We start from the raw sequence: 23,896 nt of genomic DNA, 5'->3' as shown, positions 1-23,896 counted from the left end.
TGTCGAATGCACTAACAGGTGAGGAGCATGAAATTATATAGAAACAATCCAACATGAAAAGGTAACTATTTCAGTTTTTCTGTTTCTTTCGGTTGTAGCTTTGTCTTGCAGGCTAGGTCTGCTATCAGGCAGCTGGCACCTGCACTAAAATACTAGAACATAGAAAGTGCATAAATGGACGAAATCTTTGCAACATGCTGAAACTGTTTAAATGCAACTTGTATTATAGTTCTTGTAAAAAAAACCTAAAACCATTTCCAGCATCCTCTGGGTACAATCTTATCCCAAAGACACAACATTCCTGCTGTAAAGGCATGAAACAAAATCCATCTAAGTAAATGGAAAGCTCCTTGTATTTTAAAAACAACATATCAAGGCTTAAAACTTTGTAATAGTTTATCAATAATTTCTTCCTGTTTTAATGCTAGTTTAATATCCAAAATGAAAAATATTAATTAATAAGAATATTTTTAAGTGTTCCCTGCCTATATAATGCATAAAGGCTGTGGTTTTGATGATTATTTGCCTTACAAAAGCAACACAGCAATTAGCACAGTTTTCCATCTGCCTCTCATAAGAGCTCTATTCTGATGTTTTGGAAGAATGTGGAGAAAATAACTCTCTGTCAAATGTACAGTATTATGTATTACTGGGGGAAACATCTTCCTTAAGCCGATTTATGAACAGTTATGACCTGAAGTCCTTCACAGGTTACCCTTCACATTTGAAAAAGTATTAAATTACACTAGCTAGTATAACTGCACACACAGATATTCATTTATGTGTCTAACCTTGTTTGAATCCCAGCTATGTGCCTCAACAACCTGCAAAGTTGGTGAAATGTGTAAGTCACATGGTTGGCTTTATATCTATAATATTCAGAACTTCTGGCAACATTAGCCTTTGGCTACACATCAGCTGAAAGGTTCAACTTGCTTTGTGTATAATTGCTTCCATTTTTTACTCCTAAATGCTAAAGAATCCCAGGATTTTTTTTTCAGTACTAGAGATTAAAAAAAAAAGACAGAAAAGCATCTTAACATTCTTTAAAAAATTGCTGCCTTTGATATCTTAGAGAGGTACCCCAGTTTAAACCTGAGAAAAAAATTTGCTTTAGACTTTTCGAGTACGCAGGTTCAGTCTGCTGTACAGAAGTCACTAAATATATGAAACTTTTAGATGATATAAGGGAATCTGTAAGCATGTTCCTCATTCCTCTTTTATACTCCAGCTACCTCTCCATGAAAATCCAACATCATCCAATCCTGAAGTTCCTAGACTGAAGCTCCCATGTAGTCAGTCCAGTATTCAAATCATAAGTATCCTTAAAATAATTATTTTAAACAAGTTCTTAACGTTTTTCATGATTTGCAGAAAAAAATACTTTTGGCTTGAGACTATGCATGCCAGGATAAAAATTCTGATATTTTTTAAAAACAGTTAAATCCTCATTCACAAAAGGTCTCCAGCAGAACTATTATGACACATTAGTTTGATGGCCTAAGAGTTTCATTCTGTCACTCCAGAGATACAAGTTCAGTTACTCTTACCAGTGTCTCAAAATTAGCGTCTGGGAATGCTAGAGAGGTATAATGTGAATCCCTTGGGGACCGGAGAATTTAACAGCCCACAAGCTCAAGTCTTCTGGTTCATTAAAGTGTAAGAATTGAAAGAATTCCTTTTCTAAAAATACATTGTCCTAGGAATTCTCAGCACTGTCCTTAGAAAAGAAGGGAGACTATCCTCAGGCATTCATGGACTTCAAGAAAACATCATCAGATATATTTTCAAGCAGCAGTTAGCACTGACCATATTCCACAGCAGCTTTTAGGAGAGCATCAGAATGAGTAGACCCAAAAGCATTGCGAACAAATCGCCTCCGCCGGCGCAAGTCGTCTTCCCAGTAATCCAAGCGCCAGAAATCATGCAGTTGGCTATGAAATAAAGAACACACACATCAGCACCTACCACAGCTTGAAATGTATTTATATACATTATAGCATAATTTCACTGCTGCTTTTCTACTTCAGCAATACAATCTTGTAAAAACATATATTACTAAAACTTATAATATTTTAATGTTTCTGTACATGCATTTATACATTATAAACCTCAGCACTGCTCGTCTCAGAATGTTCTGCCTGCTGCTAGAAACATTAATCACACTGAGCCCATTAACAAATGCAGCATCAAATTACAAGTATTAATGGCACAGCTTGCTTTCTTTTACAGTGTTTTTAACAAGGCTTGTAAATCATAGAATGGACCTCAGTGCAAATAGTTTGCAATTTAATGACTATGGTCCCTTAGCAGACTGAACTTAGAAGTATAAAATATTGCCCACTTGAATTTTGTGGAACTATGATTAAACTAATGTGCTGAAATATTCATTGAAATAATTCCCCACTGCCCCTAGCAACCTGAGAAAATTGCAATTTTATTCATTATTAATAACACTGAATTAGAGCAGCAAAAAAATTCCACCATGTGGTAATTGTCTTGGTAAATTATTATTCCAGCACTAACAGTACTAGGATGATTTTATAGCTTCCAGCTAATACAAACCATTAACAACCATGGCCATCTTTGTGTTATGTTGCCTTTTTACATTTAAAGGCAATATTAAAGTTCTGTAGAATTATATAAGCCATTGTTAATCTATATTCAAGTCAAAACATTCACATATATAATTATCTGATATTCAGCTTTGGTTCTAAAGAAATGACCAGCTTCACTTTCAGACAAATTCTTGACCTTCTCAACACAAACATCTCCCACATCAATTTGGTAAGTACACTGTGGGATATTCAGGCAAAGCTGTATTTTAAGCCAACATTTAAAAATCTTTCTGGATCACTGTCAAATACCAAAAGATTTGTGGATGCATCCTTATCATCAAACTTGTAACTGAACACACTATACACTTAAATGATTCTGCAGATCATGACCTTGCAGACCATAACTAGGGGGGCGCTGCTTTAAACCAGTCATTTTCAATCTATCTGCAGAACCCTGGAGGTGCATGGACAAAAGGCAGCTGGGAAAAAAAACACCAAACAACCCAAAACCCCACCCAGTATTCAACTCGCGAGTATGGGCTACGTCTCTGCTGGATTCTTCTAGGCGTTAGTTCAGCCACCGTTTTCTATATTGCCTTCACTTTCAGAAGCTATGCGCTGGTAGCCATTTCCAGAGGATATGCTAATATAGAACAGGCCTTTTCATTTTTTACAGTCTACTTAGCTTCTTTTTTCATGCTTGCCTGAGTTTTTGTCCAACTTTACTAACTGCTGTCATGAGACCTAGATCAGTTCTGGAGGGCAGAGCACCAAGGGGAGTGGATGTAGCAGCATACCTTCCAGCCAGCTGCAAATTTTCAGAAGCAGGACACTATCATTTTTTAGTCAACTTGTTTTTTTTCATTCTGAATGAAATTTTCACTATGTGCTTGAGTCTGCACGAAGGGCCTCATTGCTGCCTCGCAGAACAGGCATTTTACTTATCTACTAGCAGTGAGAAGGCAACTTCAGGGGTTCAGTGGGAGCTGCTTCCTCACCCAGAGCCACTCACAGCATCTTGCGTAAAGGCGAGGCAGTGCCTCTGAGCTACCATGGTGGGAAGATGCAGCATTAATGGCCTGGCCTGCATGCTATGAGACAGAAATATCTTGCTAGCTTGACTGCCAATTATCTTTTTCCAAGTAAAATAGCCCACTTTGGTTTTGTACTATGATACAGTTTTTGCTCACAGGCGTCGTGTTAGCTTGAAGTATCAGTCCATCATTTCTCCTCCTGCATTGAGCACTGAATAATTCTATTGTGACTGCTAAATCCTCTTGACCCCTGTGTGAAATGAATGCAAACATGGGCAGACAATTGCCCCATGGTTTAAAAGACAAATCTTAAAGATGCCTTGTGCACTCCTAGTCTATGTTTTAAACTGATTATATCAACGATAATCCTAAAGGCTTTTTATCATACTGATTTTTTTGAAAGAAAAGAAACTTTCCCTTTTTACTTCCATCTAAAAGTAAATAACGATGAAACAGGAGTAAAGATACTAATGAAAACTCTTTCAAACATAAGAGTTCTCTGAAATAGTGTTTGTCTCCCCAATAGTAATAAAAAAAGGCTGTTAGGTTAATAAGAATGATATAACTATGCAAGAATTAAAATTTTTTTATGAAATTAAGAAATATTCAAAGACTAAAAAAATTACATTTTTAGTTTGTTCTGTGCTTAATCTGATAATCCATTAATTACAATAATCAGTCTGAAGAATACTGAATATTCTCAGCTGAAAGTAAAACAGATTTTAAAGTCACTAAGTAAAGACCTGATGAAATTGTCAGAAGATAAGGTCTATTTTGGGGATCCAAAAAAGGGTTACAAATTCACCAGGGATCAAAGTCTGAAATACAGAATATTGGTGCAAAAATAAAAATTTTGATATAATAGAACACAAACCTTATTCCCAATCATAAGTCTTTTTAAAACACAACTGAAGTTTCTTCCCAGAGTTTTCTACAGGAACATATCCCACAACATTATTGGTATAATGGAAGATGGTATCTGAACCCTAAAGAAAAGGTTTCTGAATCTGAACCAGTTACTCTCAGATTTACCCTTAACTCTTTGAGCAACATCTTTAATAAAAAGACAAGATGTTTTGTCACACCCTATTGTTAGCAAGAAAGCAGACAACTGAAAAGCTGATGGCTATACTTACAGAAAGCTTTGAATGACTGAACTTCATCACTTGCATTATAGACAGATAAATTTGTGGGATTTTCGTAAAAAGTTATATTATTACATTTTTTTTATTAGATTAAAAATAATAGTAAGTAGAAGACTGTGGCCATAAGCTCCAGCCTAAAACTAAGAATTTAACCAACTTTAAAAGTCCAGAGCTATGGACTGAATCAGTAGTAAATTGTCTAGCCCCCAGATTACAGCACTTTAGGAATACTTATATTCTAATCCTGTGGATGTCACTCAGGCTTTAAGATTTTTCAGGAATTCAGGTAGCTGTTGGGTACCTCTAGATGATGACTGTAAATCAAGCAGAACTACACTTTCTAACACTGTACTGGGCACAAGCCATTCCTAGAAGAGAGGGTGTCTGCAAATAATCCACATCTCTTTCTGCTACAACCTGTTGTTCCTAGGCAATGTGGACTAAATCAAGTCATTTTGGTAATTTATTTCCACAACACGTACAATATTACAACAAGCTTTACTTTTCTTAATAATATATATTACTAATAATGCTTATTTCCACATGCAAGATTAAGTGCAATTTCTCACTCCCTCATATCTTATACCAGTTAAGCAACATTTTGAATCAGGTTTGTTTGAATGAAAAAGTGCATATTAAGCATACTGTAATGAATTTTTTTTAAGAACTGAAAGGTCATAGCATCATTCATAAGCTACTCCTACATACTCCAAAAAAGAAATATATCTGTATCATTTTAACTGAAGTTATTTAAAATGCGCCCTAAAACACGTGACCCAAAGAAATCCACACCATGAGTTTAACTGCCAAGAAAATTTCCTTACAAACTGTAATATCACCCAGTATAAACCTTTATCATCCTTATAATAATGAGGGTTGGTATGAAACTAGTGATATTACAAGGTTACTAACAATGAAAAATCTTATTTGGAGTGGTGTGCATGTTGCAAACTTCATCCCAAATTTCAGATGTGCAGTATTTCATATAGTTAATACAAACACAGAACGTACATGTTTTAATGGAACAAGCCCTATTTTACTAGTTATTGAAGGATTAAAAATTCTATTTCACCGTCATCACTGGTGCCTGCTTAGCAGCTTGCTGTGTACATTCTCCTACTTTAAACAGCATTTTATCTTGTTAAAAGCCAGCATGGGATGGAAAGGCAAAGTGCTTTTATGCTACCCCAGATAGCCAATGTGGACCTTGATAAGTTAGAGCAAACAGCTTTGAAGCCTCCCAAGCGAAGTTGCCCTAAAACTCGGAACTGCTCAGAATTCTGTTTAACACTCTTTGTTACCATACCACACACACCTTCCATATATTTGGGGACAAAGATTATTGAGATGGACTAAAGTATTTCAGGTAGCCCAATCTATTACCCTCCTGGAGGAGAAATTGTGTAGCTCTCTGTCACCAAAACAATTTAGAGGAGTATCAAGCCAGACTGAACAGCGAAATCCTCCCTGTCTTTTCACAACATCTCTATAGCTCAGACTTTTTAAAGATAACTTTTGAAAGGATTTTCTATTAACTCCTTCATCCACATCTCCGAAGTGTTGGGAAGGGCTTTTTCTTTTTCTTATGAATATTAGCTGTCCTAAAGAGCAAGCCTTTGTCCACCCTGTGGGCAGTCAGCATCCACGACAGCAGCTCCATGGCTCTGAAACCCAGTCCCTGTCCACACACAAATGCAGTTTGCTGTATGTCACCTACAGCTACAGCAATTAGAGGCAAGCACAAATGGTGGAGAGGAGCAGGGCACATGTCCATAAAAGATCCTTAGATTTCAGCCCAAAGGATGGGCTGCCAGATGGAAGAGATTAAGTTTGAATATGTTAATGAAGAGGAACGAGCTTGCAGGCAGGGGGAAGGGGAGAAAGTTGTTTGGAAAAAGAGGTGGGTCACAGAACTGGAAGGATGTCAGAGAACCCATAGTCTTCGTAACACTGGGAAACTGCACAGAAAAGGCAAGGAACTGATGATCTGTAATTTCAAGAATTAGTCCCGGTTGTTTTTCTGTAACTTATTTTAGAAAGGAAAAACAATTCTTTTCATAGTGTGGAATTATGATTATGTTTTGAAAAATGAGAAAACATGTGTATTGGAAAAGTATAAAGCATTTCCCTAAGGTAAAATGAAGAACAGAAATATTGTAACATTTAAAAAAAAAAAAAGTGAAAAAAACTTCAACTACAAAAAATACAAATTATTATTTATGCAATATTTATTACTTGTAAAAAGTACAAGCTAAAATATAAACTGGCTTGTCAGAAGATCTAAGTAGTAAAAGTCTTCTGTAACAATGAAAGAGCAAATGCTGTTCAGAACTGATACAGCAACAGACACAATAATGGTATTCGAGTGAAGGTTTTTCTGACTGTGCTTAAAACAGAAACAGTGATTGCTGGTTTTATCAAGATCGTGAGACCGGTATTCAAAAATCACATCCCACGTTATAATGGCTAAAAGAAAACAAAGCCTTGTTGTACATGTACAGAAACAAATATCAGAAGCCATCATTAATGTAACTACTTTAGTTACTCTAAACAAAGAGACTTTTTTAGTTACAAAAATCCCAAAGCTCCATCACATTTTTTAAAAGAGCATGCTAGAGAATCCCAAAAATAAAACTAGAAATACTGAAAACTTATGATAATGTTAAAAAAATAATATCAATAATATCAATAATACTAAAAGCTGGAAATATCAACACAAGGAAGAAAGATGTCAATGAACCCAAGAAACATCTAATGCAATGAAAGTTGGAAAAGATGTTAAAAATACTATAAATACGAGTTTAAAAAAAAACCTTCAGGCATTCTTAGAAACAGGAATATATTTTTTTTTTTCTTAAGTAAAATGTACAAGGATTACTATGGATAAACACCAGGAGTATATTTGGCAGAGTTTCAGAGTAGAAGGGAAAAAGTCTTCGAAAAAGAGCTTACCATTTAAATAGAAGGATGCTAAATACTCCAGGAAATGTAGGTAATAATTAATATTTTAAATTTTTTTTTATGAATATGATGTTGAGTGACTCAATTCTTGTGTGAGAAGTTTCATACTGTAATTTTCGAAAGAACCTGGGCAGCTGCATCCTGGGTAAGTCATGTGGATGATATACGGATTGCTGGAAGCAGAGCTACAAGGCTTAGGATATCAGTACAATACGATGAAGCTACGTTCAGACACTGGTGAGGTGACATAACAGTAGGAAGACAGGCGATGAAGAAGAACATAAGAAGCTAGTGGGGAGGACGCTGGCAATAAATACCGAGGGATTGTGATGAAGGCAAGGTCGCTGCAGTGGGCAAACAAGGGATGCCTAGGCTGTTCGTTAAGTGTAGCATCTCCTGGGGTATGGCTGGACGATCAATGATTGCCAGCTTTTTCTCCACTTTACCTTGTATTTGTAATCAGGGCAGCAAACTAGCAAGGGTAGAAATGAGAGAGAAAGCAGAGGAGCTCCCTGTGAATTTGCAGTCAGTATCCTGGTCATTGACAGCTGGAGGAGGTGCTGGGGAGAGAACAGCAGTCCAGCCAGGTGCCTCATGTCCCAACAGCATGGCCAGGAGGCAGGCCAGCACTGCCGCACTCAGAAGTGTCATGAGAGGTGACAAGTATTTTTGTACCTCCCGTGCAGGGCTGCCAAAATGTGAAAAAATAAAATGAGAAGAGACATAAGACAGGAATGATTGGTGAAATTTGAGGAGAAATATAGACAAAGTCAGAGCCCTAAAAATGAAAAAGGACTTGATAGTAAAGTCTAGAGTTAGGCAGTGAGAAATTAAAAAAGAAAAGTAGTGGGGTCTAACCAACAGATAATATTAATTTGAATAATTTTCCTGGAGCAGGAGTGAAACAGAGGGACAGATTAAAAGGTCTCTTCCAGCAATATTTTCGATGATACTGGGAAATGGGAAACTGTACACACAATGAATTGGGAGGCAAAGAAATTGAAAAGCATAGATAAAAAGTTTGAAATGTAATTATTGATTGGTGAAGAAAAAGCAAAACTGAGCTGGAAAAAATGGAGAAGCAGTAAGTTTATAACGAACAGAGATGTGAGAAGAAAATCAATGACTAGGGAAACTAGTGGAAGAGAAATAACTGTGAAATTGGATGGGAAGAGAAAGAAATCCATGTGAATAATAATGGATGGATAAATGGATAAAACGGGGTTATCAAGAATATATGTTAGATAATCTATAATAATTTGAGACTTTGAATTTGAGCTACTTTTGTTTAAGGCAGTGAACTCTAGAAATCTGTGATGTTTAGGGCTGAACTGTGGAGTTCTATGATTATTTTATGAACAGAAAGAGGGGAAAAAAGGTTCATTTTAACATTTAATAATATATGCAGCACAGATTACCAGCAGATTACATACTAGTTGACCCACAAGTTTCCCTGTGGAGACTGGAGAATGGTAAAAGGTTTTAAAACAGGAAAGCAAAAATTTTGAAGATGTTCACACTTGTGAAGGATGACTGCAATTCACAAACCTGCAAACTTCGACAGAGATAAGTATTTATGTGTCGTAGCTTTGCAAGGTTTGAGTGGAGGGGAAGGGTTTTCATGTGGACTTTGAAGTAAGGGTGAAATAGAGCACGGAGGAACTCAAAGTAGTGGAAAATATTACAGAATAGGAGCAGAGAAGTCACTTCTGAAAAGCAAGAAGAAAACTGCCACCACAGTTTCTCTCCTATAATCATTTTACTAATGGTCTTATCTTAATAATGAAGGACAAAGCTGAGAGGAAGAACTGGCTGCAAATGAAAAGAGATCAAAAACTATCAGAAGACAACTAATGATTAAAGCTCCATGAAATTTCTGGGGAAGAATTTTCTAAGAATTGTTTTAAAGTGTAGCATCCTTGTCAGAAAAAGAGGGGTGTGATTTATGTGGCTTTTATTCTCTTCTTAAGGCACTGGAAAAAGGTATATTTAATGCACACTCCTAAGGAAACCCTTCAACTCCTGACACCTTTATGACTCAATTTCAGTGAAAAAATCGAGGACACTGAAGTTCAAAAGATGAAAAATAGAAAGGGGAAGCTGAAAACAGAAATCTCTCCAGATGTATTAATCTTCAGTTAGATGAGAGATCAGAAAGAAGAGCAATGCCAGCAGACGTGAAAGGGAGGCTGTGGCCATAGGGGTGTTCCTTTTAGCTATGGTAGTACCTGAAACACTAACTTCCAAGGCAGTTAATTTCCAGATTATATTATATGGTCTGATAACTTGCTTCTAAACATCAGGAAAATTTATATAAATTGCAGACAATCTGTAAAAGGATTGAGGATTTTAGTACATTACATAGGTTCTGAAGGAATACACACCCAAAGAAGGACTAACAATTATCCTGATTGTCTACATTTTTTATAAAGCTTAGATAGGATGTTCATTCAGATCTCTGCTATATTATTAAATAGTAGCAAACTTATACCAAGAAGCAGCAGTTTCAGGGAAGTAAGACTAACCATGCATAAAGCTATATAGGAAAAAAAACAAAAGAAAAAAGTCATGTACCTCTTAAAAAATTAGAAATGAAAATGATGATAACCCAAATGTCTACAAAGTAAAACTAAAGGTAAGTAGATTTTTTTTAAATTATCAATTTGATTTAATGTAAAACATAAATATAAAGCAATGCGAGACAACTTTGGCAAATCTATCCAAATACTAATGTGCAATAGTAGGACACTACATGTAGTACAAGTAACTGAAACAATGTCATTTCCATAAGTTTTTTCCTCAGTTTGTTTTAGTTAATCCAATGACAGTGAATGAACAAGTGAGGCAACATAAAAAGTGGATACATAAATTGTTGGCATTTGAGTCACCAGAATCACAAGGGGTTTTTTTAGTAAAAAAATCAACTACAGCAGAAAGTAAGTGCATAACAAATTGTATCACTATAAACACCAAATTGCAATAAATTTTAAGGTTACTAAAATGAAGACATATAGTAATACTATCTTTGAAGAAAAGGAAAAGAAAGGGGTTGGAACAATACTCTGTGGTTTAACTCTTGATTTCTAGTTTGGAACCTTTCTTCTATTTCAGAATGTGTTGTCATCACTCCAAAGAAAGAAACAGCAGAACTCCCACAACCCAAAAAGCCTTTTTAAAGTTCAAATAAATTAAAAATCGGGTAAAATCCACTTCTGGAAAATGTCTTGAAAGAATATACAGTATTTTAGGACGTTTTTGTTTTTAATGCATTTTTTGTTGCCTCATGTCATCTCAGCACAGTGGCATACTTAGTAAGATTTCATAAGTACTACCACGATGCCACAGTACAGCAAACTCCAGGATGGAATGAATGGTGTATTGAAGTTGCCTCTCTCTTTATTAACTGACTGCAAAAAGAGACAGACAGAATGGCTTAGACCAGAAGCATAATTGTGGAAGGTTAAAATTAAGTAAAATGCATTCCATGCTAAGTTGCAGCTTTGCTTATTCAAACTGCAGAAATATCTCAGTTACACTAACACAAAATCGAACTATCTAGCAAATCTACTTCCAATTTCAAGAAAAAAAAAATTACATTTTGCCTATTGTTTGTTATAACATCACATCAGAAATAGGTCCCATGACAACAGCTTATGCCCTCCTGCTGTGAAGAAATACAACATAAAAATAAAATTTCAAAACAAAAAAATTTGAAGGCTTTTATTAATTTGAAAAAATGAAAGGGAAAATACCAGGAATTTTCATAGCAAGTTATACCATCATAATTTTTCACCAAAATATTTAACTAAAATATGGTTTTCTGATTTAAAAAAAAGTTTTAAATCAAAATTTCCATTCAACTCTTCTTCTGTTTGTACAAGTATACCACCTGCTGGTAGCAATATTATTTTGCTTATGAAGCACCTTTTGTGTCATATTAAAAGCAGAATATAAATGGGTGCCCTATGAACGCATCTAACAGGAGTCTTCATGAAACAGTACAACATTTTGGCAAAATTGTCTGGAAAGTATGTTGCCATTTTACAGCTACAATCCATAAGTAATCAGATAAACATCTCAGAAAATGACTTACTTATCCTAATTTTAACACAGTAAAATTCTGATTTGACAAACTAAATGAAAACTATTTTAGTACAACTATTAATTTTGCCATAAAGATGCTGGTTTTTGAACAAGGTTAACTTTAATAGGTAAAGTTCTTATGATACTACCTAAAGTATTTACAGGATTAAAGTGTTTTTTTTTTTAAATCAAGTATTCAATGTAGTTCATCTCTTGGCACTTCAAACATTAAATATTCTTCTAGCAACAATTCCGTAGACAGCACCTGTCTGCTAATACAGCTCGCTACCCCTGTGCAGTTTTTCAGCCAAGAATATCAAAGTGCATTTGAGTCAGAAGCATGGTAACTCAGTTCTGCCTAGGGAAGGTAAACCACTGGCTGCAGAAAAAACACATAAACTGGTGTTATGAGCAACAGAAAGTAAGAGAACTTTCTCTTGGACTTTTGCTTTGCCTCTACTATAGCATCTCTACTATAGCATCTTACTGTCCGATTCCCTTCTTGCACAGAAACTCATTGAAAAAAAACCAAAACCCAGCTCCCCAAGAAACAACTCTTGCCCGTCTAACTGCTTTTTTTTTAGCGTTATTTGCTTAGTTCAGGTGTAGTACTGAAAAGGGAAGACAGAGTTAATGATTTATTCAAATCTCCCAGTGACACCCTCCTCCTTTGCCTTCTGCACAAGTGCCATCTTCTCTACTTATGTAAATGCTAGGATATTTTGCTCCTGAGTGAAATGAGCGTCTCTGGGTCCTTTAGGTAGCTTTGTCTACCTTTTCTGAAAAGAAGGAAAAAAAATCTGTTGTCCCTTTGAATTCTGAATAGCAATAATGCCACTGCATTAAGAAACTCAGATAAGCAAAGCTGGAGATTGGGGTCCCTCCTCAGCTTGCTGTAAATGTCACCCCCATACTGTCCACATCAGCACATCACAGAAGTTCTGAGATTTTTGCAGATGTTACACTGAAGCAGGTACCTTTTACAAGAAAAACAATTTAGTCTGTATTTCAAGATTGTTATCTATTGTAATAAAATATAGTAAATATATGAGTTGCTTCAGTTAGGGTTACTGTGCTTGAACAACTGAAAAAACATCCCCAAGTTTTCAGACTGGGTATCCAAAGTAAGAGAGCTTGTGGAAGCTCCTGGAAACTTTGGTGCCTGATTGGCTTGCTTTAAGGACAATTGCTAAAGGTTCAGACTTGTATGTAGGGATAACGTGTGACTGCTGATGAGGATGCTGCCCCAGTTGTCTGCTCCATTCCAGATGCACAGATTAAGGAGTCTGAATTTCTTGTGAGAGAATCATAGAATTATAGCATCATTAAGATTGGAAAAGATCTGTAAGATCAAGTCCAACCGGCAACCCTTCACCACCATGCCTGCTGAAACATGTTCCGAAGTGCCAGGTCTACGTGGTTTTTGAACACCTCCAGGGATGCCGACTCCACCACTTCCCTGGGCAGCCTGTTCCAATGTCTGACCACTCTTTCAGTAAAGAAATTTTTCCCAATATCCAATCTAAATCTCCCCTGACATAACTTGAGGCCTTTGCCTCTCATCCTATCGCTAGTTACTTGGGAGAAGAGACCAACACCTGCCTCACTACAACCTCCTTTCAGGTAGTTACAAAAAGCAATAAGGTCCTCCCTCAGCCTCCTCTTCTCCAGATTAAACAATCCCAGTTCCTTCAGCCACTCCTTGTAAGACTTGTTCTCCAGACCCTTCACCAGCTTCATTGCTCTTCTCTGGACATGCTCCAGCACCTCAATGTCCTTCTTGTAGTGAGGGGCCCAAAACTGAACACAGTACTCGAGGTGTGGCCTCACCTGTGCCGAGTACAGGGGCACAATCACTTCCCTCCTCCTGCTGGCCACACTGTTCCTGATACAAGCCAGGATGCCGTTGGCCTTCTTGGCCACCTGGGCACACTGCCAGCTCATGCTCAGCCGGCTGTTGACCAGCACCCCAAGGTCCTTTTCTGCCGGGCAGCTTTCCAGCCACTCCTCCCCAAGCCTGTAGCGCTGCATGGGGTTGTTGTGACCCAAGTGCAGGACCTGCCACTTGGCCTTGTTGAAACTCATACAACTGACCTAGGCCCGTCGATCCATCCTGTCCAGATCCCTCTGCAGAGCCTTCCTACCATTGAGCAGATCGACACTCCCACCCAGCTTGGTGTCATCTGCAAACTTACTGAGGGAGCACTCCATCCCCTCATTCAGATCATTGATAAAGATACTAAACAAGACTGGTCCCAAAACTGAGCCCTGGGGAACACCACTCGTGACCGGCTGCCAACTGGATTTAACTCCATTCACCACAGCTCTCTGGGCTCTGCAGTCCAGCCATTTTTTTACCCAGCAAAGCGTACACCCATTGAAAGCATGAGCAGCTAGTTTCTCCAGGAGGATGCTGTGGGAGACAGTGCCAAAGCCATTACTAAAGTCCAGGTAAAAAACATCCACAACCTTTCCCTCATCCACTAGGCATTTCACCCACTCATAGAAAGCTGAAGAAGCTACTGAATGTACAAACTACAGTCCAGTTTCAAGGCAAACCAGCAATGACTTGTCAAAGAATCTAGAGCTGTGCTTTTAACATAAACAGCAGGGTTGAGGTAGACAGCTAGGACTTCTTCTGTCACTAGTTACTCCTGTTTGTAAGTCACGGCTTGAAGGCTACAATATCCAGGAATAGAAATGTTGTCTCTCAAAACCTTTAATTAGGAGAAAGAAAAATATGTGTTATCTAAATATTTCTAAAGTGTTATTCTAAAGCTAAGACATGTAGTTTTTTTTTTCAATACTATTTCTTAAAAACCCATAATGAATTACTGTTTGAAACCATTATAAATAATTCAAGCTGGAACTGTTTAAAGACAGCTAACTTATAAAACTGGCATTGAGATGAAGTAATTAGCTTCCTTGAGGCCTATCAGCAAACAGCAACAGTAATAAAAATCTAATAAATAAATAATAAACTTTTACCTAGGCAATTATTTTAATTTCCATCACACAGAGCTGTTTATTAAAATGCAAGTCTAATAATACATTATTGTAACAGAATGATTGCTATTGCAAAATGCTGCTTTAACCTCAGTAATTGGAAATCTTTGACTTCAAAATGTATAGAAGTCTGCAGTTTTACACTTTCTGCAAGTTTTTCAAGACACATTTCTTTTTCTCCCAAGTATCATCTGGAAGTACAGCATAAGTTAAGACAGAGCACCCCTCTAGTTTTAAACCTAATATTGTTCTCAAGAGCTGAAACAAAGACATGCTGGCCCAATTACTGGATAAGTCTTGACTGGTGTATAAACAGCTATTCCCATTCAAAAATGCAACTTGTATTGATGATATAAACATTTGTCAAGTGGCATAGCCATGAGTGCTACAGTTTTCAATAGAGACCATGTTTGCAGTATTATCAAATAAATGCTGAAGTAATCTTAACTTCACATTTTTTTGTTCCTAGGAATTTTTGTAAGAGCTAAGAAGCCAGCTTGGCAAGTAATTCAAAACTGTTCTATTTTTTACTTTATTTCTGACAGTCAAGAGGTTCTTTAGAAGTATAGAAACATTCTTCCATAAAACATCCCAAAATATATCATCATGACCTAATGATTTATTTTTGGCTCTGCAAAACTCATGGGAGATGACATAAAAAAGAAGACAACACAGAATTAAAACTTCCTTGTTCTCTGCTGAAAAAAATCTCTATTTTTGTGGGTTTTGAAAAACAAGCTGTATAGGCTTTAAAGAATGTTTGCATACAAAGTATTTTACAACTCATTTTTCTGGATATACTTTTTAATGTTTTCCTTCCTTTGAGCTACCTGATCTGTCATGCAATTCTGTGGGGCAATCATAACACACAGCTGATTTTTCCCTTGTCTGTAGCACAAATCTGTGACATGACCACATGTATCTTCTGCAATTTCCATGTACATTCATTTATAAATATAATATAGAATGTATACTTGGCTATATGTGGCTGTATGTTCTTACTTAAACTAATACTATACAGTTAAAGAAAAATCAGTAGAAGCAGTTTAATAAATTTACACAAACCCCACCGCTTTTCTGTGTAGACAATGAAGTACTGCAATCCTCATCCTTGCTAATTAAGCTGACTTCATCCTTTATGTGTTCATTGAAAGTTGTTTTTTTTTTAGTACTTTATTGCCATAGTTTGCGCGGAAGATGAGAATGGAAATCAGGAGTTCAAACCCATCTATTATTACACCAGAAAGGAAAGCTGACTGACGGATCAGTACTGAGGTAGACAATTGATGATGGAAGGAACCATACACCTGGGAACGGATGGATGGACTGCTGTCCCTTCAGAGCATGGGTAGTCAAATTTCCTGATCCAAGAAAACAAAAATAAAAAACTCCACATGACTGTGAAATACAAGCTATGAGTTGAGAAGAGACAACATTCTAGGAATAGTTCAAAAGTGGGGGAAAGTGAGATAAAATGGAGCTGGACTTAATCTGTACCTGGGTTTGCAAGCAATATGGTGACGGTATTTTTTGGCTTACTTTCTCTGAGCTCTGAATCTGGATCACCCAGAATATTTTCTGTCAAAGCTCATTGCGACACAGGCCTTGGGAAAGCATTGCTCTTGAAGTGCTGAAAAGTCATATGTGGCTTAAGAGCCAGGGAGCAGGTCATGCCAGCCTCAGGGGTTCTCCAATGACCAACTTGGAGGAAAATTCGGTCTGCTCTCTCCCTTCTTCACTAACTTCATTCCTTTGGAACCTCTTGCTTCATTTAGCTGCTCCAGATCTCTACCATGTAGCTCAATAGCAATTATGTTTGAAGATGCTGTGAGGTTGACTATCACCTTATTTTTGGAAGATGCTTTTTCTACAAGGACCAAATTGCAACTGATCTGGTAGAATTTATTTTCCTTTCTTTCATTCTGGAAGGCACAGTTCAATTACTGGGAAGTTAATGTTAGCAATTAACAGTTGTAATTTTCTGGAAGATTAAGGTTATCAAATTATACCACATGCTAGCTGAGTTGAATTCCTTTCATCTAACGTAAGATGTCAACATTATTGACATTTAACTAATCAACCCAGGCCCATTTCATAGGTGATAGAGAGAACACCTCTCTTGGTGTTTCTTTGGGAAAAGTTGGGTCATAGGAATCTTATTGCTCTTGTCTCAAGTAACAAAAGTTTCAATAGTGGACAAAGTAAAAAACCTATGGTTCTCACAAAAGAATCTGGCATCTAAGACTTACGTTGAATTGTCAAGGGAAGGATCGGGTCAGAGAATTCACATGACTGAGTGAAATCCAAGAGGGAGGGTAGAGAAAATGAGAACTATAGGCTATATGGATCCCATTAAATGAGAGAATTGAAGAAAGTGGTTGATTGACTTGTCCCAGTCTTATACCACTACAAGTCACATGGAGGTGTGTTTTCATCACCTGATTGACCTAATAAAGGGAATCCCGAAATATAAAACAGACAAAAATCGCAGAAATCATCTCCTCTGTGTAAATTAAAAATAATTCAAAGTTCCTGTTTTAAAGAACAGGCTTATGATTTTACTGCTACAAAATAGCGAGAGAGAATCAGAGGGCCATCATTCAAAATCCCCAGATTCAGACTGTAAATGCCTTACTGGAAACAAAATGCTTTTGAATTGATACAAAATAATGAATATAAAATTACATTCATTCAGGAAACAAAAGCTATAAACTCAAGCAATGGAAAAAAAACCCCTGACACTCAGACTATGTTATTAAAGCAATTGAGAAAGCCTAATAGTTAAACACTCAAAAATACAATTTAGGCCCATTTCTAGAAAGAAGTATGATTTTGTTTAGGTATAAGGCTATGAGAAATCCCATTAATCACATATGTAAAATGAGACATCTTTCAGGACATATGTTAGGGGCTAAATTCCACCTAAATTTGAGAAAATGTTTTAAGCTGCTTGTAGAATATCAATGTATTTTTTTACACTACAGATTGAACTCTGGTAGACAAAGATATACAGAAATTGCTATTTACTGCATACAAATATGACTTTAGCTGAGGCTATTTTGTTAACTTTTTTCTGTTTCTAAAACAGCTTTTTTTTTTTTCAAGAAGCAAACAACCAAACCAAAAAGCGAAACTACTGAACAGCTTCCAACATGCCTAGTAAGAAGTGGATTGAATTGACAACTGTGTGAAAAGCTGCTAAATTACTCTGAAAATTATTAAACGTTTATACAGAAAATGAATGTAGATTCTATTCTCATCTCATGCTTTATAGAACTTTTAATTAAATAAATAACTCTAATACAGTTCTAGAATAGCATTTGTCTAGTGTATCATGCTTTATTCAAGCAACAGAAGCAACATGGGACTAGGTGGGTGAACATATGCATCAAGCCTGTATTGCTCAACAGCTGTGTTACTTTTTTCCTAATGTTTAAGTGAATTAGCATAAGGCTCCTTGTCCTATCAGCAAAAGACCACATAGTTCAGTTCTTTCCTCTACATTGTTTCACTGATGGATATTTACAGATTAAGACCTTCTGTGAGTCTTTCTTTTTCCAAAGTACCTTAATTAAGTTGCTTTAGTCATTCTTGTTCATAGCAAAAAACCATTCTGCTTCAATTTATCCCTTGAAAAAAATATGTAATACTTCCATTATTTAGCTTCAAGGTTAGGAAAATGACACTGTAGCTTGATATCAGAGAATCATAGAATGCTTTAGGTTGGAAGGAACCTTTAGAGGTCATCTAGCCCAACTCCCCTGCAGAAAGCAGGGATATCTTCAAGTAGACCAGGTTGCTCAGAGCCCCACAGCACTATACACAATGCTATGAAAATACTCTTGCTTTACCCTCCACCACACCTGCAACATTGTGTTACGAATTAATTCCCAGTAACAGTCTTATTATATTCCAAACAGGCAGTATAACTCAACAGACTCATAATGAAAAAAACACTGTTAACGACAACTGCAGTGTGTCTATGACTATAGTAATCTGGTGACCAGTGAGAAGGCAGTGTGATTCAGAACTTATTCCCTATCAGTAATCGGATCACTTTACAAAATTTCTTTACTTGACAGAGAGTCTTGTTGATACTGCCTGATCAGGCTTTGGTCAGCAGCAGGACCGTCAGCCCTTTCACAATGAAGGCGCCTTTGCTACTCTATGAGGCCTTCAGCATGGCTAACCTGGTAGAAAAAAAACACATCAAAAATCTCACACTCAAGCAAACACAGAGATAAGAACTGACTCTCAGTAATACGTCCTTCCCAGACACCAATTTGCTAGAGTTTTATCAGTCACCAGTTAGCAGTCACAAATGCATAGACTCAGTCATTTCTTCCCTTAGGGTCTACTCCGCCATCACGCAAATGGCTGATGGCATGGAATTGTTCAGAGTCTGCCTTTAGAGCAGATAGGTTCACAAGAATTACTGGAAACTCAAACAGAGTAGAAGGAAAACACAGGAAACATTATGAAGAATTTTTGGATGAGCTGGTAATAGCTCGTTTATTTATAATACTTGGTGTTTTCACTACAAATGTTTATAAAAACTGTTCAGTGAACATCTCTAAAACCTTCATTTGCCTGCAGCAGGCCCTTGAAATTTAGCAGGAAGACAGCAAGCAGGTTAGACCACTGCTCTTTCTGATAGTATATGCTTTTCTGGTGTAAGTGAGATACAAATCCTCAGAAAAAAAAATCTGTGTTTTACTTCTGTTCTATAGGACAACGTAGGCAGCATACCAAAATAACAAAATAAAATGAGCATAACACAGTCATAATGCTCCAATGATCCTAGAGCAGCAGTACACCCTGCACTAGGACTATATGGAAACTCTTAGAGAGACGAAGAGGAATCTCTCCCTGCTTTGGGATGTCTCAACTCCCCAGATTAATTTTTTGCCCAAGTGTCACTATATGTCATTCAGTGCTCAAGGTGTATACACTAGGGTAAGAATCATGGTTGCTTTCCCTAATTTTCAAGTTAAATTTGCAAGCAAAGTATTTTTCATTTGTACATTGCATATCAAAAAATAGAGAAACCACTATCTAACTTCTCCAGTGTCCAAAGGCACCAGAATGCAATTCACTATATAGCATTATGCCTGCAGTGTTCTGGAGATACTCTGAAAGTCTGTGACAGCAAATCAAAATTACTTTTTTCAGGCTTTGTCAACAAAGTGTTTCTCTCTCAAACACATGCACCAATAATAATTTGTGCCTAGACTGTTACAGCTCATTTTATCCAAAGGTAAATACAATTATACTACAAAAGCTATGGTGGACACAACATGCTTCCCCCTTGAATCACCAAATTTTTGTGGAACAGAACACTGTCAGCCTTTTCTGATGATACCAGCTCATTTTACACAAGTAGAATGTTAATTGGAATGGTGAATGAAAGGACTAGAACCATATGGCTCAGGCACAGGCTCATCTCTCAGCACGTTGCTCCAATTCAGAAACCAAGTCTTTACTATTTTTCCCCTTTTGAAAATATTAAGTCAGTATAGATGTGTGGATTTGGTTGAGGAAGCTTTAGTCATTCCTGGTTAGCTTCCTAATGGCAATAAAGCTAAAACCTGGCACACTGCAGATGGGGGAGGGTTGGTGGGGAATGAGAGAAGCAAGTACATGTGTATGTCATTCTCTTCTCTCTGGCTATTACACAAAATAAAATAGCTCCAGCTGGAAAGATTAACTGAGACCTACTCCAGTATAAGCTACAGTCTGCTAGGGGAGCCTCTGGGAAGGTGGATAAGGCCTCTTCAGATCTCCCCAGCTAAAGAACAGAACCACAACTGAGAGGAATATGATAGTGATCTTCAGTACTATGAATGGAGTCAAAACGGCAAATAGGCAACAAGGACTCACTACTTCTCATAAGAAAAGACCTAGGGAGTACGTACAGTTATGAAGCAACAAGTTCAAAACAAATGAAAGTGCACTTTGTGTGAATTTCTCATGCAACATACTCAAGGTGTGGAACTCCACGCTATGGCACATTGTGGACAGAAGTTTACATGAGATCTTAAAGGGATTAGACATTTCCTTTCACAGAGGGGAAAAAACCCACCAGAAGTTATTAAACTCAAGGATTTCACCTCTGGCTCAGGAAGTCCCTGAGCTACAATTTGCTGAAAGCTAGGAGGATATGCTGGGGGAGTATTGCGATAAAGTCACCTAGCGAAATACTATATTCCTCCCTTGGCCTCCTATACTGGCAGCCAACAGACATCAGAGGAGCAGACTTGTAATATGATTCTTGTAATTTGCTGTTATACCATTTTCCACTGTTATTTTGGGGCTGATTCCCCAGGGCCATCAAAATAGCCCCATGTCAACTAAGTTTCAGCCAATTAACTTCTGGGTTAACAGAAGTACTAGGTAATTCATGTCGTTGCTCATCTAACGAGCATAGAACAGTGTGATCTCAGCAGGAGGACTTAGGCTCTGTAATTCCTCTTCAAACTAACGTAGATCTGGCCCAAACCTTTGAAGGTGCTCATACAAAGGATAAGACATACTTACGCATACTGTGAAATTCCTTGGTTTTGAAATACTAACTAATTTCTAGTATAAAACCCACGAAATTTATAAGCTATTAATTTTTTAAAATGTCATCTACTGCTTACATTCACTGCCAGGTCACAAACAGTATTCTGTAACATCTGACTAAAATGATTGATTTATAATCTTAACATTTATTCTTTTGGAGTAAGTGTAGTAAATACAACTGTAAACTGTTAAGTAGAGGAAAGTAATACAAACATGAAACAAATTCACCAAGCTTCACCAATATTACAGCATTCTGTTAATATAGAAATCACCCTAGCTGCACTTGAACATGAATATAGATGAAATACAGAATTTGCAATTTCTTTTATATATTATTTTTAATCAACCATACTTTTTGTTGCCATTTTATAAAATGGGGATATTAATAAAATCACAAAGCAGCTGTGTAAAACAGTACACATTTTATGGTATGTATATTTATGGAAAGCATGTGTTTAACAACTAAATTGCACATGGTTAGACTGCAAAGAAACTGTTATAAATAAAATCTCTTCATAATTCAAAAAAAGTGAGTGATTTCCTTAGTTTGTAACTGAAAACTGTGAAACATGAAGTTAAACAAAAGAAAAAAATCAGTAAGCTTAGGGCAGTAGTTGATCCATTTAAAAAACACTACTTTATCTGTTCTCTTTTCCTTTGCAAAATCCAATAAACTCCCATTATATTCCTTTTAAATGGTTCCATTACAAGGCTTCTATAACAACAGACTAATCTCTTGATAATTATAATAAATGCCTGTAATCAAAGCAGGAACCGTTTAAAATAAGGAGAAAGGCTGTTTTCCATCAAACTCATTGTAGTTCCGTGACCTTTGGAGCATTAAGCCACATCATACGCTGCCACCTCTAACTGCAACATAGCTCTCCTACCAATCTTGCTCAAATAAAAATAAAAACGATGAGAGATCAATGGCAATGTGGATTGACACATGGTAAGAGTTCTTACTTTCCAGCTCTCAGCCTTGTAGAACATAAAAACCTCAATTTGCAAGATTCCAAAGGCTCAAAGCCGGCGGGATTCAGCCAGCGGCTCTTGGACAGACTTTCATAGGTAGTGCTTCCCTTCAGGAGGGAACGGGGGAAGGAGCAGACTGGTATTTAACAAAGTCGTCCTATGGCAATTTAAGCTGTATATCACTGCTAACGCTTAAGAAAGTATTACTTTTCCAAAAGACAGGACATTTTATCACAAAATTTGATATTGTATTCACATGAACAAACAATGATTTCCAGAGATCATTTAAGAAACTGCAGGCTGATAAAATTACGGGAAATGACTATATATGATCAGAATGGCTTTCATCTGCATTTTGTTAGACCCAGCATTGATTTCACTTTTCAGCTGTGAACAGCAAGAGGCCAGCTGTGGCCAAGGGAGAGAGCAAGCAATGAACCAGGGTCACAACAGAGGCCAAGTTGTCAGAAAATTTAACACTTTTAATGACTAAATCTCAGCAAAAAATCTTCAAGTTACAACCATTTGAAAATCACATCCAGCGGGTCCCACAAACTGTCAGAGAACAGAAGATCTAATTTATGACAAAGTAAAACCTTTGAACCCTAGTTATGCGAATAAACAGCATTATAAGGGGAAAACAAACAAAGCAAGGAAAATATAAAATACATTGCCTTCCAGGCAGAAACAACTACATTTTACTTCGTATTCCCAGATGTGTTAAAGGGAAATTTATGACAGCATACTGAAAAGCAAGATTCCCATTGTGAAAGCTTTCACATTTATTTAACTAAGTACAATCATTGAAAATGACCTTTATCCAAACCCTTCACAGCTGTCTTAAAATGATCTAAAACTATTGCCAGATTTTCCTTAACTAACATTACTTAACAAAAAGTCATTACCCCAGGGCCATATTACACTACTTGCAAGTAAACACAAATCCATTTTCAACAACATGCTACAAAGTTTTAATGAAATATTGATAACAAATTGAAAGCTCCCCACTAAAAAGGTACCAAACAATACAAACCATTATACTTTTCTGTTCCAGCAATAAATTTAATTTCCTTATTTCTGATAGCATATTTGTCACCTATTAGACACACACGCGAACAGAAAAACAGCTAATACTTAAAAAAAATCCCTTGCATTTAAAACTGGTATTAAATGAGGTGTCAAAATTATGATGAATGAAGCTGTTCTAGGAGCATATTGTGAAAAGATATCCTCATCTGTGCTCAAACGACAGCATATCCAGAATGTACATTACTCTATAAAATTGAAGAGCTATTGACAATAAATTCATACGGCAGTTTTCACTGCAGTACACTAATAATTTACCAGTGTGTTAATAACACTTGATTCCAAAACTTAAAAAGCAGTGTGTCAAAATGATGAACACCTTAATATTTCTCCTTCTTCTACATAAACACTAAACATACAGTTTAAAAGATTGTCGCAAGAGCTGGCCTCCTTCAGGTCTAGGTCGACTGACAGAGGTTAGGGGAAAAAAAAAAATCATACTTCTGGATTCAGAACGGAACAGTTCAGTTTTAAAAATAGTAGT

The 23,896-nt window shown here is 36.7% G+C and overlaps 1 protein-coding gene across 5 annotated transcripts in view; it reads right to left on the bottom strand.

Annotated features, from left to right (window-relative positions):
* Nucleotides 1-23,896, bottom strand: part of NBEA (neurobeachin) — a 544,466-nt gene that overhangs the window by 189,155 nt on the left and 331,415 nt on the right. For all 5 annotated transcript variants that reach the window (XM_075420361.1, XM_075420351.1, XM_075420371.1 and 2 more), the window contains one exon: nucleotides 1,810-1,934. In XM_075420361.1, the coding sequence (XP_075276476.1) occupies nucleotides 1,810-1,934 (125 nt within the window). The remainder of the gene's footprint in view (nucleotides 1-1,809; nucleotides 1,935-23,896) is intronic.

Source organism: Opisthocomus hoazin, chromosome 1 (genome assembly GCF_030867145.1).
Source record: "Opisthocomus hoazin isolate bOpiHoa1 chromosome 1, bOpiHoa1.hap1, whole genome shotgun sequence".
Taxonomy (NCBI): Eukaryota; Metazoa; Chordata; class Aves; order Opisthocomiformes; family Opisthocomidae; genus Opisthocomus; species Opisthocomus hoazin.
Note: the sequence above shows the minus strand (reverse complement) of the source record. Positions and strands in the feature narration are given on the sequence as shown.